Here is a 17906-nt window from a genome sequence, read left to right as displayed (position 1 = left end):
ACGAGACAGACCCCCCACACACACACACACAGAGTTAGGCTGGAGAAAGTAACAGAAAAAATATAAAGTTTTACTGAAAACAAATGTTTAAATTTATTTAGGAGGTTTTAGAAATTACACAAATAATATTCGAGATTTTGGGGACGAAGAACAGTTTTTTAATTCTAACATGAAAATCACTTCGCACATAGACTAGTAACAAAAAAATATATATTTTCACAAACAAATCTTTAGTAAAAATACTTCATTAAAAAATCTGATTTTTTGTGTACAAAAGAGTTGGAATCATTACTAAAAATCTACCAAATTTTGTGAAGATACATATACAGCATTAAAAGTTATATTATAAATACTTAACGTATGCAAATGTGTATATGAACTCATGTATTTTATACCGAGCCCATCGTGAAAGGGTTAACCAATAGGCTTTACATTAAAATTTAAAATCCAGAAGATGAATGCCTGGTAAAAAAAAAGAACATTGAAATAAAATTTTCTAAGTGTGCAATAATTACAAACTACTGAGGCATCACATGTAAGTAAATGTTTAATATTTGATGTAAAGCCACTTATTTAAACACACTGGAACCTAAAGGTTGTATCACTGAATAGGAGTATGTCAGCGACAAAGAAAAACAAGAACAAAATACTACTTGTCATTTCAACATTTAAAAATTCATCTTCATTTTACTTTTACTCACAAAGAAAATTCTTCTCTTATTCTTCTTCTATACTGTTTCTTAGGTTTGAATGTATGGAAATGTGGAAGATGAATAACTTTAGGCCAGTTAGCTGGGCAAGGAGTACCACACAACCGACTGATTATTTCAAGCTGAGTCATTTCTTGATTGGCTTGAAAAATTGGTTTTCTGGTAAAAAGTTCTCCAAGAATGCACCTGTAAGAAGAATATGTAAATGTATCTTTACATAAAGTTAATAATGAAATCACAAAAGCATAAGTAAGATCTCATATTGCTTTTAAAGATTTTTGAATTGATATGCATGTGTAATCATAATCTCAGACAGATTATGACTTGAAATATTAAAATGTGAAAACCAAAAATCTATATGAAGTTAATGCATAGATATTAATACATTTCTGAGGAAAATACTTTGATGAAAAGAACATTTTTGCAATATACATTCCCATGGTACATATATTAAAATTATAAACTGCACATCACAGAAAAAAAAAAGGTGTAAGCCCAAAAACAGCGTGCAAGCTATTAAAGCACGACCAACGATCAAATAAAACCCGAATTAACTCCACACTATACTGTATGTTTAATTAGTCTTTTCATATAATTTATGCTCAAGAACTATTTTAGTGTGCTTTAGGATGTGTGAGTGTTAGAAGTTTTAATAAAACAAACATTATATATAATTGATATAATTTTTTTTAAATAAACGTTTTGAATGTCTTTTCACATTTAGGTTTCGAGTGTAGGAAGTGAATCATGTAAATGTCTTGACTTTTTTGCATCATCATGTATGTTTTTTACAGATCTTTATATTAACTTTAAATCTTCTGTTACTTAAGATGTTACTGAACATTCTTGATAAATAGTAAAACATGAAGAATCCTTCAGACAAATTCTACTTTTTTCTCTGCAACAATTTTCAGTTTGAAATATTTTTTAAGCCCTGTGTAGTGACAACTAAAACAAAGAGATAGAGAAAAAAATACAATTACCAGATTTTCTTTCCCAAAATTTCATTACTTATAAAGCTGAAGAGACAATATTTTACTTTTGCGATTATTTATTAATATACTAAGTAAGAGAATATTATATTGTGTGTTATCCTCATGCATTTTCATTATAAAATGAATATTTATAAAGCTGAGAGTTGTAAAACAAATAGTCAAACTACCACTATTACAGTGCTCCAGATAATTTTTGCCATAATCAGTACAGTACTGATCAATATTTGCCTCTATCAGTATCTGCCAAAGGTGGTCAGTAATTCAGTATCACAGGCAAGCATCTGTATACTGATTTATGAAACATATGAATCATTTATAGGAGTTTAAATGTGACAATTTATTTTTCATGTATTTGGCCTCAATAAAGTAACAAAATGCATTTACATAATTTACCCATTTATATATCTTTCATTTTCTTATTTCTCTGTTTGTATGGTTGTGCAAGCATCATCCTTCTTCTATTCTTAACACAGTCCCACATTTTATTGCAGAACTTGGATCATTCAATGAAATTTGTAGGCCCAACATTACAATTCTCATGAACACTCACACCATGGGCAGGCCAAAGTGTGCATTTCACAACTTTTTAGAAAGTTAATTTAATTAAACTACATTATTAATATTGTATACAAATAAACTTGGCATAAAACATAGTTAATATATCAAATTTTAATATCATATAAGTTTTAAGTTCTCAAGTTTATAATGAAATATTTTAAACAAGCCTCAATCTCCCCTACAATAAGAATGGTGACATTTGTTCTTTAGGTCTTCCCTCTTTTCTAATTTATTTACCACCCCTCCAAGAAGTAAAGAATTTATTTAATCTAAATTACTCATTATAATATAGATATTACTCAGGAAAAGCATAATTCTTACAGCCTACTATCTCATTTGTCTACAGAGTCATAAAGTGCCCACCTGTCAATATCTCATCTTTCACAAATTGCCAACAGTTTTCTCTGACATTTTATACTACATTATTAACAACCAATAGAAATCCAAGATGTTAATCTATCAAGTGACATATTATATTACACTGTTTCCTTTACAGGTCATTGTCTATTTCATCATTCAGTTTCAAATTTATTCTTATGGGAATCATATCAATAAGCTTAACTGAATTTTTAAAGGCTCTTATTACATAGTGTTAGAAAGCCAGTAAAATTATGATAGTTATAGGGCATTGTTTGCTTTTTGCATGTTACTTTCTCTGTTCTTATTTGCAATATGTAATTAAATAAAAAATTATTTAGTGTAGTAGTACCATTAATATAAAAAAGTAAGCTTAAGTTTTATTGACAGTTGAAAGCAGAAAAACAAGATCCAGGTGCCATATTTTTTGTTTTTTAAGTGTACTTTTTATTTATTATTATAAAAGTAATTAAAATGTAAAAATCAGAAACTTATTAGGTTAGATAAGATTATATTGGGTAGGATAATGAAAACAAAAAATAAAAATAAGAAAAATTCTTTGTTACATAATTCAATATGGTAACGTGAGCTACATATTAACTGAGTGATTTACAACTTGTCTGCCAGGATTATTAGTTAGATACAGTTGAAAGGGCAATAAAACAATACAATTTAAGCAGAAACAGTGTATAGTGTTATGAGTTTTTAGATACTTAAGTTAATCAACTGTAGTTTCTTGTTACTATTTGCAATCACTTAAAAATAAAGAAAATAATTTAGATTTACTTTGTATTTATTATATTGGTTAAGAGGTCAGTCAAATTGACTGAATGCATAGTGTTAGAGTAGAGAAAATGGCAGATAAAATATATCAAGTTTAATTTATTTTAACTGATATTTATTTAGGAGGTTTTAGGGATTACACAAATGAAATTTGAAAATTTTCAGAAGAAAAGTATTTTTTTAAATCTTAACATGAATATCACTTTGCACTCAGAACAGTCAATAATTTTGACTCCATATATTCACAGAGAAATTTTTAGTAAAAATACTCAATTAAAAATTCTGATTTTTTGCATACAAAAGATTTGTAATGTTTACTGTAAGCTTGTGCAAGTTTGTGAATATAAACAAAACATATTAAAAGTTATAGTATGGAAACTTTGATGGTAACTCTGGAGTCATAAACTCCGTCAATTCAACCAAGCCTGTAGAAAGATTGTTAAACAGTATCTTTTTCAGCCTTCACACAGCATCTGAATTTTGTCTTGAGTTTGTTTTGTTTCTGTACAGAAAAGGCTCTTTCACAATCAAAACATGTTACATAATAGAATAAAGCTATTTGACATGTTATGAAATTAATCACCATGCAATTTAATATCCCCTTTTACATAAATGTTAAATTTTAACATTTTTTACATGTACCAATCAATATGCCTTTGACCTAGACCATTCATTGTGTACCAAATCACTTTTTATTAAGCATGGACATCACTTCAGTTTCAATGTTTTTCCCAACACCATTTGAAATTGTGGTGAGTTTATTGGTTCTATAAAAGGCTGCAAGATCAGTAACAGCCCCATCTGCTAGATCTTCATCAAAAATAGAAGGTTCAAGTTTGGATCCCAGATTATGGATAATGTTTCCATCTTGTTGTGTAAGCTTATCTGTGATGTTCTGATGAAGTCTGTGTATTTACTCATCAGCTGCTTTATATCCGAAGGAGTACCTTCTGAAACAAAGTTTTAATTCATCCATACATCCAACATTCTGTTCAAAAGTGCTCACCATCACCCTGTAATTTTCATCATTTTTCTTTGGCTCATCCAATCCAACCGAAGTAGACTCAACTAGTGATCTCAATTAACTGAATAACAGATTTTTCTGCTGAAATCCACAACACTCGAGTTTCATTATGAACATCTAATACGAGGCTTGTAATTAAAGCCATTTAAGTGTTATTAAAGTATGTGGGTAGTTATTTAGCTGTTGCATCTGTTCAGAAAGTGTTGTTACAAAAGAAGAAGAATTATGATACGCAGCATCAACTGCACTTCCCATGCTCAACAATCTCAAAGTATGTGGTTCTTTGATTTGCAATTTTGCAGTTCGTACTGCAGAACTGCTGAAATAATAATACAAACTATTAAACCTCAATTTGAAGGTTTTGTGACAAATGAGGAGAACTCTCACTTTATTTGTACACCTTCACCATCTCTGTGATGTACCATAGTAAAAGCTCCATCTGTACATAAGCTTACCATTTTTTTTCATGTCTACTCCTAATTTACCAAAGTTAGGTAACTGTATGGGCTTTGCCAATCATCAAACTTTACACTCCTTTGGTAGAATGTCTCAAAATTTCATTCATGTACATATTTTACACAAATGAATAGTTTACTTTCAAGTCCTAGATCACACAACTTATCTATCACGACACACCACAGAAGTGCCATCTTCTGAGACATTTCACAATATTATTATGTAAACAGCTTCAAATGATCTTCCACATTTCATTAATTGTGGTAAAACTTAAGTTTTTCATTTCAGTTTTCAAACCACTCAAGGAGTGAAAATCTAGTAGCGTATTTATGGTTTCACATGGAATCTTACTTTGCACAAAAATAAATTGTTTGAAGTACAAATTTATCAGACTCACTCACTTTATACTCAGATTTATAACCTTCATCATCAAGTTAGTCATCACTATCACTGTACTCCACACTTTTAGTTTTTCTTTCTACATTCCTTCTTATTGCTGTCATTGTGACTTTTAATAGTAAAAATCACATTCTCCTTTCCAACAACTTTACACTGGTGACAAAAAATGGATTTAAGTCCATCTGCCTTTGTACCAACACCTGAAAAAAGTTATCAAATTGCATATTTTGTGACAATTAGATTGATTTTTGACATTTCAAAGTGTAATTTGTAATGATAGTTTTTTTTTTTAATAATGCTGGCAAATTACTGCTACTCTAAATTTTTATATGTTAGATCACTGATTCCAATACTATTATATAATTAATATTACATTATTCCAGATGTAACATACTGTTCCTTTTCTAATTGACTTGGAATGCTATTTTCTAGTTGTCACTCACATCCCACCCCGATGATTTTTTTTTTCTTTCTCTCTCTCTCTCTCTCTCTATATATATATATATATATATAAATATATGTATAGTATGCACCAGATTGGCCCAATGCTTTATTCACCTCTGCAAAGCGTAGTAAGCCAGGATTCACCGATCTGTTTTCATTTGATGATAATATGAGAAATATGACTTTTTGTGAGAGCCTATTTGTCACGCAGCAATCTTAAACTTGGCACTTACCTGTGTGTTTTTTGTTTTCATTGTGACATTTTCAATTATTTCATCCAGTATGGAATTAACAATTGAAGTAGGTTTAGGAGTTTCCAATGTGAGGTAAAAAACTTCTGATCGATGTCGGTTTTGACAGGGGCATCTTGAACGTCGAAGGCAAGCATGCAAGTATATCGAAGTTCAACTTCAAAATAGTGCACCCAGTTGTAAAATCCTATAATCGGTCTAGTGATATGTTTGGTAAAAGAAGTTGTCACAACGCTTTACTTCTCTTATAGAAAGGCTAAGTATGGAAATAAAAAATTAAATCGTGTTATTTTTATAATGTTTCACTTTATTTTAATTTTAATAATAAAAAAACAAAAAACAATAGTTTCTTCATGCAAAAATGGTTCTGTAACACGATCCACAACATAAATGCACCTACAATGCAAAACCAACTGTTGATTGGCTGATAACGGATCCTCCAATGTCGGATGATTTGTCCAAAAGCTTGTTGTGGTTAGGGGTGATTACCAAAGTAGATTTTAACTATTGTGATACTACTGAATAGCTAGAATTGGACAACAAATTCAACTGTATAATAATGTGTGTGTATATAACATATACAAGTATTTGCATTTGTTGACTATTAATTTCAAAAACGTTATACTGATATTATTATTATTATGTGATTTCATTATATACTATAATACATGGTAATCTAAATGTCATTGTATTTGACAAAATACCGGTATGCTAGTTACAAATTTGTACTTTGTAGGCCAATCATTCTATATAATTATAAATGTGTCTACTGAACATGTGTTATTCATCTACTTGTCTACAATGAGGTAAAATAATATTATACAACATGATTTGCATGTTTTTCAGTGCAGGTGTTACACTTGCCGGAAAGAGTGTAATAGCTCATGGTCAATACAAAAAATGAAAGAACTGTGTTAGTCAATTTATTTCATGTTTTTCAACCAATCATTTGATTATTTTTGGATGATGTCTCTAATGACCCTAGAATTAAGTACACTGTTTGTGTAGAGAAATCTATGGATAAAATATACAATGTTTGTGAAAAACAACTTTTGATACTAATTTAGGTTTTAGAGATTATGTAAATAAAGTATGAAAACTTTAAAAGGAAAATACGTATAAGTTATCCCTATTACGAAATTCATATTTCACACAAATACTTTATTCAAAAAATCTGGTTTTTTGTATACAACATACTTTGCTAATTTGTGTGAAGATGCACATAGTACATTCAGAATTATAGTAATCATTAATTATCCAATACAGGCTGATCTCTTTCATGAACAACACTGCTATTGGTAGATGCGATACACATGCTTTTAGGCTTACAGGCAAGTAGAGACCATAAAACTAGTTTAACACAAAGGGAAATTACCAAGGAACGACTTAAATAAAACAAAAAGAGTAGGGAAAATAAGTTTGCAAGTATCAAAAACATTGGTAGTTGAGGGTACTATCGGTGCTTATTATTAATTCTAAAATTTACCATTAATGCATTGCCATTGAGACATTCATAACCACAATCTATCAATAGTTTGATGTATCAATGCATTTCTAGTTGTAGTTTGTTTTCATTTTAAGCATGATACACCTGTGTTGAAAAGTTGCCATCTCACAATGTGCAACCAGTAAGCACACCAATTCATATTGTAGTGCATCTGTAATAGAGCATCCATAACTGATATACGTAAAACAAAATATTACATGCTAGCTATCTGGAGCACTGTTATAATATATTAGTTGTTGAAAAAACAATGATATCAGTTCATGTTACATATTTTCTTAAATATGACAAAAATTCAGAAAGTGAGTATAGTATATTAAAATGTTTTTGGAGCTTCATCACATTGTTACAGTGCATGACTGTATGTAGCGACATAAGAGCCCTGCAATATCTGATCACTGTGCATCTTAACAGTGATCCTGCAACGTAGTTTTCACTATAATTGGCTCAGTTGTAAGGCTGTCATGTCCAAAGCATACTCATCCTCTTTGCTAACTTTCAATAATCCATCTAACATATGGGGATAATGCATGTCTACATCTATGAGAATGAATGCTTTAAGTTTTATCTATTCTCCATAAAGTCTAAAAAAGAAAAAATACTTGGCGAGGTAGTAAAATCAAATAATAAATACTTTGTGCACTTTTGGCAAATCCTGAATCATGAGAAGATACACGATTACTTTCTTCAATGTAGCCTCTAAGCAATCACAAAAATTTTCTCTTATTAATAATCAAGTGCAAGTGTCTTTTCATTATGCATGGTTATAAACACTTTTTTAATTCTAGCCAAAAATTAAATTTGATCTATCATACACCAAAATTGGAGAAAAGTATATAAGAGTTACTACGTTCTTTGTTCACTCACCCACAACTCCACACATCAATTGCTGGTCCATATCTTTCCTCTCCAAGTAAAAGCTCAGGTGGGCGGTACCACAATGTGATCACTTTGTTAGTGTAAGGCCTCGTCTTGTCTTCTGCACTATACAGTCTGGCCAGTCCAAAATCAGCCAATTTTATCTGACCCCTAAATATTATATATATAATGAAAATAACTATATAGTATTGAAATTAATTTCTTGAAGTTAAAACACACAGACGTTTGCTGCTTAATATATCACATTATGAAAACAAACAAAAGAAAATTATCTTATAAGATATCTAAAGTCATAACTGTAACTTAAATAATGAAAAATATTGAATATTATGAAAATGTTTCAATAAAAGCAATTCACTCTTCTTTTTAATTGTGTGATTATCATCTAGACTCTGTTTTAACAAAGTCAAGTAAGCCCAACCCATGAGCAAAATTTCTGTAAAAGATGGTAATGAATTATGCTTTTGGTCACTTTGAACACAAAAAATAAATTAATACTGTAAAATTGCTATTAATATAATTGATAACTGATACACTACAAACAAGAAAAACATAATTCTGAAGTTAGAATTTTAGAGACCATTTCATCAATTTAGTTTTGATTTCTCTCCTTCCAACATTTGATTAGAGCATAGTCAACATTTTAATCAGTGTTCAAATGTTTCAATTCATATACTCTGCAATGTTGAGCTCACTGACAGAATGTCTAATGTTTATAGGACTTACAAAACACAAATACTAAAATTTCTTAAATTCTGCTACTAAATTATCAAATGCTTACACAAAAACTTTTGTTTTTATTATATGTTAATGACCTACCAGATTTATTACTTAATATAAAGCAGGTTTTATTTGTAGATGATACTCCACTTTTTGCTCACAATAAGGATTTAGGTTCTTTATTTGAAATGGTTAATTTGTCATTAGGATAGACTAAATTACTGGCTTAGTGAAAATAGTTTGTTAATCTTGAATAAGACTAAATTTATACTTTTTCACAATAAAAATACTAATAGTAAGAAAGTAATTACATATATAAATGGAGTATTGCTTGAAAGATGTTCATCAGTAAAGTTTTTGGATATTATAACTGATGATAAATTAAATTGATCTAGGAACATAAAAGAAATATTTGCAAGATATATAGATATAATAAATATAGTAAAAAGACTAGTTAACAGGAAATGTTTAATAACTTCATATTATAGTTTTATCTATCCACATTTAATACATACACATACTTGTTGGAGAGGTTCACCAAAATATAATATAAATCCTACAATACTTCTTCAAAAAAAAAAAAAAGAAATTATGAGAGTAATTTTGGGTTTAAACTATCATGATACTGTGTATCAGTTATTTTCTGTGTATGTCACAAATAAAAATGATGGCAAGTTCCAACTTTCATTTCTGTGTAGCTACAAGGAGTCTGATCCATGAACAATGCATTTATCCATTTTATTTATATATATATAAAGAATATTTCTGACTCTCCAAAAGTACAAGGGTATGTTTGCTAATATACTATCATCCCTTGGAAATGTGATTTGTGTCTTATTTTTTCACATTATTTTCTTTTTCTGCCAGTCAATAATTTTATTAGTATAGCCTTTCATTGCTTCCCTTTATGCATGTGGTCTTAACAAGTACTAATGAAGCTCAGCTTTGAAAATAACTAAAACCAACAGCTACACAGGAGTGAACAAAATACATTCTAATCCATCTATGTACCAATAGAGTAAATAATGTAGTTGCACACACATCTGTGGTTTGTCAACATATTAGTTACCAGTAGCTCCCATATAGTGTGAACAATAAATCTTAAAGTGAAACTTAGAGCACTTAGAGCACAGACCTGGGAATTTTTACAATTTCTTTTTATGTTCTTTTTATTCCTGAGTATATTAATTTATATCTGTTTGAAAGTTGTGGGAGTTATAATTTTCCTATAGTGAAAATGTATTTCTGATAGGTACTTACCTCATCTCACAAATATTCTCATCCAGTGCCACCCTTTATATGCAAAAATGCTTTTGATTGCCACAAGCTTTGAGCTCCTATGTACTCCACAATCAATATGGTCCAACTGTGTATCACATGTAAATCATACAACAAGCTTTCACCAATAGGAGTGCAACACACCCTCCAGATGCATGTGACTCCCTCCGGTCAATTCTACTGAACTATCACTTCGAGTTTTGGCAGAAAATGGAAGCACCAGTTTTCAGTGGGGAGGGACGGTGGGAAGTGTGACAGGAGATAAGTACCTATTGCAAATACATTTTCAGTATAGGAAAACTATAACTTCCCATATGGTATATTACCTATGCTCACAGATTTAGCTAGAATCCCACATTGAATAGGTGGAGGGACCAGTGCAAGGGAAAGAAAGGAGCACATCCAAAAGGGAGACAACAATTTTTGGATAATGATCTGAACCAAATGATATCTGAATCTCAATCCCTTGGGAGACAGTAATGTGGGTGAGAGTAAAAGGATGTGCTCCAAGGTGTAGAGTGGCTAGGGTGCAATAGACCATACACAGCACGTCAACTGGATCCCAAACCCAGCTACCGGGAACCCACATCCATGTGGAGGTAGGATAAGGACCTTATCGTCGGCAAGTCAACTACAATCCAAAACCCAATCACCAGGAATCGACATCATGTGGGGGTAGAAAAGAGGATCATACTGGAAGCAAGTCAACTGCAATCCAAAACCAAGCCATATGGTGGGGGTTGAAAAGATAATCATACAGTCTTCACCTCAAGTTCAGCGGACGAGAGGGAGATATCATGCCCACTGATCTGTGAACAGGGCACATTTGATCTATAAATTACCGATCCAGGAACACGAAATCCAGATAAATGGAATAATCAAGATGTCCCTGTACTGTGTGACAACCCGCTGTAACCAATCAGACAGGAATCACCCCAAGTGCAGTATCATCCTCGGTATATGGAAATCTTAGAGGAGTAGTGCAAGAGGAAGAACCGTAGCAACCCGCATGTTCATTCACCAGTAATACATGTGTGAGGACTTATGTTGATTGGTCCTACTCTGAGTCCAAAACCCAGCCACTGGAAACTGACATCCATGTGGGGGTAGGATGAAAGATCCCAATCGAAGGGGTGAACTGCAATTTTGACAGCTCACTCCAAAGTTACAACATCCCCTCAGATAGATTTGTTCAGAAATGGAGCATCAGACTGGAGGACATCTCGTCATCTACACCAGCAGATCACCACCTCTCTACTCTCAACTGAATGTATTCATTATTTTTTGTATCATATATCACTAGCACATTCAGGAGGATACCTTCATAGTCCACCACTCCAGCAGCTTGGAATTGGAAAGTGGTAAGGACTCCTGTACTCCACTGGAAGAAAATGTGGGGAGAAAATGCAGTGGAGAGTCCAGAGGGACATCAACACCACAAACAGTGCAACAAGTGACCACAAAAACCTTATTTTAAAAAGTGGACCACTCCTGATTTATTCAATCTAAGGAATGGCAGGGATGGTCAGCTATCTCCTTCTGCTTTACCCATGAAGTCCATGGGTCAGTACGTTCCAGAACAGGCATATTAATGAAGTAGATATATTGCGAGGAAATATCTACAAATGATCTTGTGGAACACCCCATCTCAACAGAGTGCATTTAGTGCCTATGGAAGTTATTTGTTGAAGAAAACAATATAATCAACCTAATTTATGATTTACCAGTAAAATGAATGATAGGTAAGCTTAATATAACAAAGACACTTGTTAAGCCTAACCTAACATTGTAGCACAAAAGATATCACTAAGCTCTAATTGAAAACCATAACCTTACAATAAGTATTTATAAATCTAACTAAACTTAAGTTACTGATCCCAATTAACAACAAGTAATAATATTAAAATAAAAAAATATTCAAAATCTGAAACAGTATAACAACCTATGTCAAAATGTGTGGGGCCCACAAATTCAAGACCCTACAATGGTTAACTCATATAACAATCAATCTCCCAATGTATAAAAGCCAACAATTCCTACATCGAATACCGCCACCTGAAGCTGTAATTGTGCTGGAAGTAAATAAGATCACTTTCAAAGTGGAAACATACACTTTGATGAAAACCAAAAAAAATTTGAAGAACAATAAAGGTAAGTGATACTTAAAATTGTTAAAGTGAAGTGGGAGGGAGGGAGCATAGAAAAATACTTCCATTTCATATCAAATTTTAAAAAAAATGTAAGAAGAGAGCACAAACAAAAATCGTCCTGATGACAGTACTACCAAACGAGAAGTGATAGTTTGGTAGAATTGAATAGAGGGAGTCATTACATGCATCAAGAGGGTGTGTTGCACTCCTATTGGTGGAGGGTTGTCACATGATGATTTACACACGAGACGCAGTTGAACCACACTGATCGTGGAGTACATGACAGCTCAATGCTTGTGGCATGTGAAAAAATTTTGCATATAGAGGGCAGCACTGAACAAGAATAGTTGTACCTGTGAGAGAAGGCAAGTTACCATATTGGATATATTCTTCTATGACAAAACTTCAGATAAATATAGTTAGGTTTATTGAATGAAATATAAAGAGACAATTAATTATGTGGATGTTGCAAGTCTTTTTTTTTAATATTATAATTAACCATATCATATTCAAACACCAAATTCAAATAAAATAACTCATTTTTTAATGAAAATATTGTAATAATTGATCATGAACATTAATATTGTTGGCAAAAACCATGACACCTGACAAATGTAATGATGATGCCATCTTGAAATGCAAAGTTCAGGATAATTTTTTTGTCAGTTTTTGCCATGTTTTTCTTGATTTATAGCTAGAAGTGATAATTAATTCAATTAACAAAATATATAATTAAAAGGTATATATTAAACAATATCAAACAAATTGAAACTGAATGGATAAATAAAATGGAATTTTCTAATCAACCATAAAAGAAATTGAAATTCTAAAAAGAATTTTCTAAAACACCTCATAAGAAATTTTTGGTAACTTCTTAACCTGAGAAAAGAAATAGTAAATCAAATTATACAAGTTTTTGAAGAAGAAACTAAAAACAACTTAGAAGGATTATACTCATTTTCAAGGAATTTAGCTATGTATTTTCACTGTGAGAAAGAAAAAAATCAAGGGAAATCAGTGACAAACCTCTAATAAGAAAAGGGTTAAAGTAGATTCATTACTGAAAAATAATAAAAAATGAAAATTAATATTACTACATGGAAGGTAAGAATGTTTTTTTTTCTAGTTTTCCTATAGTGGTCTTAACTCTCTCCACACGAGTCAAAGGCCATGTCATCACGTTTGTTGACTTGCATTCAAAATTTTATTGAACTACTATTTTATGAACTTATATCAATACGTTTGATATCAAACTGTAGATTATAATTCAGATTTTAGTATTATACATTATTTAATTTGTTAATTTAAAAGTAAATATAAAAAAAAAACACCTAAACATCGATTTTTGTGTGATACATGGTATGTTGAATGCAGCACTGGTTCAAATTAGATGTCTATGATGTCAAAATATAAAGTCTATAGTTTCGTACAAATTACGAACTCAAGCAACCGATATTGACAAGCTAGAATATAAAATAAGAACTATGTAGGAAATTCGCGTAGTGGTTGTTGTTTATAAAATAAGAACCTCCTATCCTTTCTATCTACTGAGATATTGCTGTGTACTGAATCAAACCCAGTGGCCCCACTCACTTCTTTCCCTTTTTGGAAACAGTCCCTTATATACACTTACTTCTGTTTATGACATGTGAATAATCAATCAAAAGCTCAGAATGTCCCCCTAGTGGCTTTCTCAGCCATTTTCTCATTCTTTCGATACAACTCTTAAAGCGGGTAAGTTGAGTCTTTAGTGTGCTCAAAATTTCATATTTTGTAGGTCCAAATACAGCTTAGTTACTAAACTTGATAATTCATAGTGGAATTCTATGGTATCAATATAGTAATTTATGATTTTTTTAGTTATTTCAAACATATATATATAAAACCTCAAAAAATATTTCATTTCACATCCTCTAATGTGTGAAATTTTATAAGGCTTAGCAACCCACGACAAGCAGCAAACAAGGAGTAAGGTCGTAACTAAAAGAGATAATTGTTTGCTTTACTTCTTTATTTACTGTTCTATGTTTTAAGAAAAATAAGTTTAACAACTTATTTGTAAATAGTAATAATGTATATACATACGAAATGTATAATAATTGAAACGTGACTGTATTTTACTAAAACACAGCCAAGACAGGTCACTTTGTAAAGACTAAAGGTTAGTTTTATATTATTGTATACGATAACCGGATTGCATGTGTGCTGCATCATAGTAACTTCTGCATTGTTAGCCACGCACAGCTGAAAGGTCAATATAATAAAAATAACAAATATATAAATGTATAATGTTATGAGATTTAAGCTATTTAGTCTAAACATTTGTATTTTTGTTATAATTTGTAGTCATTCTACAACGAAAAAGGCATAATTTATGTTTATTTCCCATTTTTTTTATGGTGGTTACAGGATCGGTCAAATCAACCAAACCCACACAGAGATTCATTAGTAAAAATAACAGACAAAATATAATGTATTTTCTTAAGAAACATTTGATAAATATCTGAAGGTTATAAATATTTCACATGTGAAATTTCAAAATTTTATGATGCATAAAAGTATTTTTAATCTTAACATGAAAATAGTTAAACAACATGTCATTTAGCTAAGAACTAGTCACAAAGTGAACTAAGTGAGGATATTATGTCAATGTAACTGACTCACTTGTTGTTCATAAGTATATTTGAACATTTGATATCTCTGTGAAGGAAGTTCTTCCTATGACAATATCTAAGTCCATCCAGAAGCTGTTTCATAAATGATGCAATGTGTTGTTCAGAAAATTCAACCAAACCAGATTCAAGCAAGCCCATAAGATCATGATCCATGTATTCAAATACAAGATAGAAGGCACCTGATGTGAGGAAAAAAAAACAAGTCCTAGTTAATAAAATATAATGTCATTCAATGATTAATAAATAATAAAATGTAATAACCTTAAATATTTTTAAAACCTCTAACAGACCTACAATACTTATTAACCTCTGGTTATTAACTGGGTTTTTTAATCACATTTACATGGAACGTATTAACATGTAAGCCACACAAACTTTTTCATCACAATACTATAATATTAGAGCGATGTAATTGAAAAGATGGATATAATCAATTACCCATGATCACTGATTATTTCAACTGGAGACATGTCAAGTAATCCATTAATCAGAATTATGATCACAATAATAACTGTTATCATTGTAATCAATTGATATTATTACTGTTATTCCAATTATCCACATAATCAAAATATTCATATTAACATTTTTCATCATCACTTTCACTTAATTCAAGGTTCTTCAGTTAAATCAGTCACATGAAAATATTCAAATAATCAAAATTAGTGTTTCCAATTGTTATTATTTTTGATTATTCCAACTATTCTAATCTCATGTCAGCATAACTGATTAGTTGAATGTAATTGATTATTGAGCCTGACAATTAATCAATTAGCAAATTCTCTTAATTAAACAGTTATAATCACTACTGCAATTAATCCCACTAATAACTACTAGGAGGTGGGGGGCTATGTATTTTGCATAGAAAATAAGTGATTTCACCCAATGTTTTTCAGTCAATTCTTCATGCTGAGTGGTGAAACAGACAAAATCATAAAGTTACTCAATGTGACGTAATATGTGGATCTAACAGGTAGGAAAACAAGTTGATAAATAAAGGTTTAAGGTATAATGTTTTATAATTTAAAAAAAAACAACGTTCTGCCCCATATAACCATTATCATTCATTTAACTCATACCAAACTTTGTTTACTATCCATGGAAATTATAAGCAAATGAAAATAATAAATTTACATACAAATATTCCTGCCAGCATGTATAGATAGAGAGGAAGTGGTGATCTATAGCATCATAAATGTTCTACGTTTTGCTGCAGTTCACCACTTTCCTTGAATTCCCATGTGGAAAACAGCTTTTGAATAACCCTTTACATAAAAGTAGTGACTGGAATTATATGAAAAAATTGGGGGTTGTAAATTTTTTTATTACTGTTATTAGAGCTTGACTTCCTTAGTTCTCCAATAACAACTAAAGTTTGGATATTTTGAAAAGTTAACAAAATGAGTTTTAATTAGAAGCTTCTTTAGACATGTGAAATGTAACGTGAGTTTTAATTAGAAGCTTCTTTCACAAGTCTTTAGACATGTGAAATGTAACATGAACTCAAAAATAATTTCAAACAGTTTAATGACATGCATCCTGGCATTGCATTTCCAGTAAAATTAATATACTTTTTTTTCAACATTTATATGTTTATTAGGTTTTAAAACTGAACTGAATTTTTTTAAATTTCAATATTATGAATAAATTATTTGTCAAAGAAAGAAAGTGAAAGGAAATAAAATCTCTAAAATCCAACTTTCTATCATTCATTTTGAACAGTTATAAATATTTCATTTGCAGCATGTAGTTTACAACACAAGAGCCCAAACAATTCCTCTTGTATTTTTTTTTTAATTACAAACAATGGGCAAACTAAAATTACTTACCCTTGTCTTTTCTGAAGTCTAAGGCATCTTGTTTGTCAGTAACAATCTCCTTCAGGTTGACTATACTTTGATGGCTTAACTGTTTTAGTATTTTTATTTCTCTCACTGCAGTGATAGGAAAACCTTCCTTTTCATTTTCTAGTCTAACCTTTTTCAGAGCTACAAGGTCTCCTAGATAGGAAATAAACTTATTCAAGCTAGTGTGAATGAAGTTACAAACAATTACATGCAAAATCCTTAACATATGTCACAACTCTCTAAAATAAATTGGCTTCTTTGTGCTACAATTTAAAGTTAGTAGTATCTACCAACAATGTTAAGGTTTGTGTACTGAGACTGACTAGCTATATTTGAAAATCCATTAATCAAATACTCAGAAAATAGAGAAGCATAATAATAACCCTAAATATTGATTTTATGGACTTTTCTATTACAACAGTAAAAAAATTAACTCAACTGAGTAAAATACGAGTACAATAAGTATGAACTCCATACAAGTACTTGATGTTTCTATATGTAGAAAGTAGAAACGGTTATCACAAACACTTTGCAATCACTCTATGCCTATCTCTTTTTTTGGATTATAAGGATGTGATCTTGTATCAGTCAGTTTTCTATCCAATCACACTCTGCATTTGTTTGTTCTTGTTCAAAGTGAAAATAGTTAACACCCATTTTCTTTGATATTTAACCCATTCCAATTTGAAAATGGATGAGTATTGTGTAGATACAGAGGAAAAATCTACATAAAATTGCTTTTACTTTTGGAAATGTTAACACCATATATATATATATATATATATATATATATATATATACTAGTACTACTACTATATGTCAGTAAGTAAGTACGTAAGTAACGTAAACCTAACCAAACTAAAGGTAAAGTAGGTA

The 17906-nt window shown here is 30.7% G+C and overlaps 1 protein-coding gene across 4 annotated transcripts in view; it reads right to left on the bottom strand.

Moving 5' to 3' along the window:
- The window catches only part of LOC106466065 (cyclin-dependent kinase 12-like), a 138571-nt gene that overhangs the window by 73661 nt on the left and 47004 nt on the right, over window positions 1–17906 (bottom strand). For all 4 annotated transcript variants that reach the window (XM_022394019.1, XM_013926307.2, XM_022394018.1 and 1 more), the window contains exons 4-7: window positions 17013–17183; window positions 15173–15362; window positions 8349–8510; window positions 702–896 (exon numbers count right to left, since the gene is read on the bottom strand). In XM_022394019.1, the coding sequence (XP_022249727.1) occupies window positions 702–896; window positions 8349–8510; window positions 15173–15362; window positions 17013–17183 (718 nt within the window). The remainder of the gene's footprint in view (window positions 1–701; window positions 897–8348; window positions 8511–15172; window positions 15363–17012; window positions 17184–17906) is intronic.

The sequence above is a fragment of the Limulus polyphemus genome, unplaced genomic scaffold, assembly GCF_000517525.1.
Source record: "Limulus polyphemus unplaced genomic scaffold, Limulus_polyphemus-2.1.2 Scaffold2140, whole genome shotgun sequence".
Taxonomy (NCBI): Eukaryota; Metazoa; Arthropoda; class Merostomata; order Xiphosura; family Limulidae; genus Limulus; species Limulus polyphemus.
The sequence above is the reverse complement of the archived record's forward strand: the minus strand, read 5'-3'. Positions and strand labels throughout refer to the sequence as shown.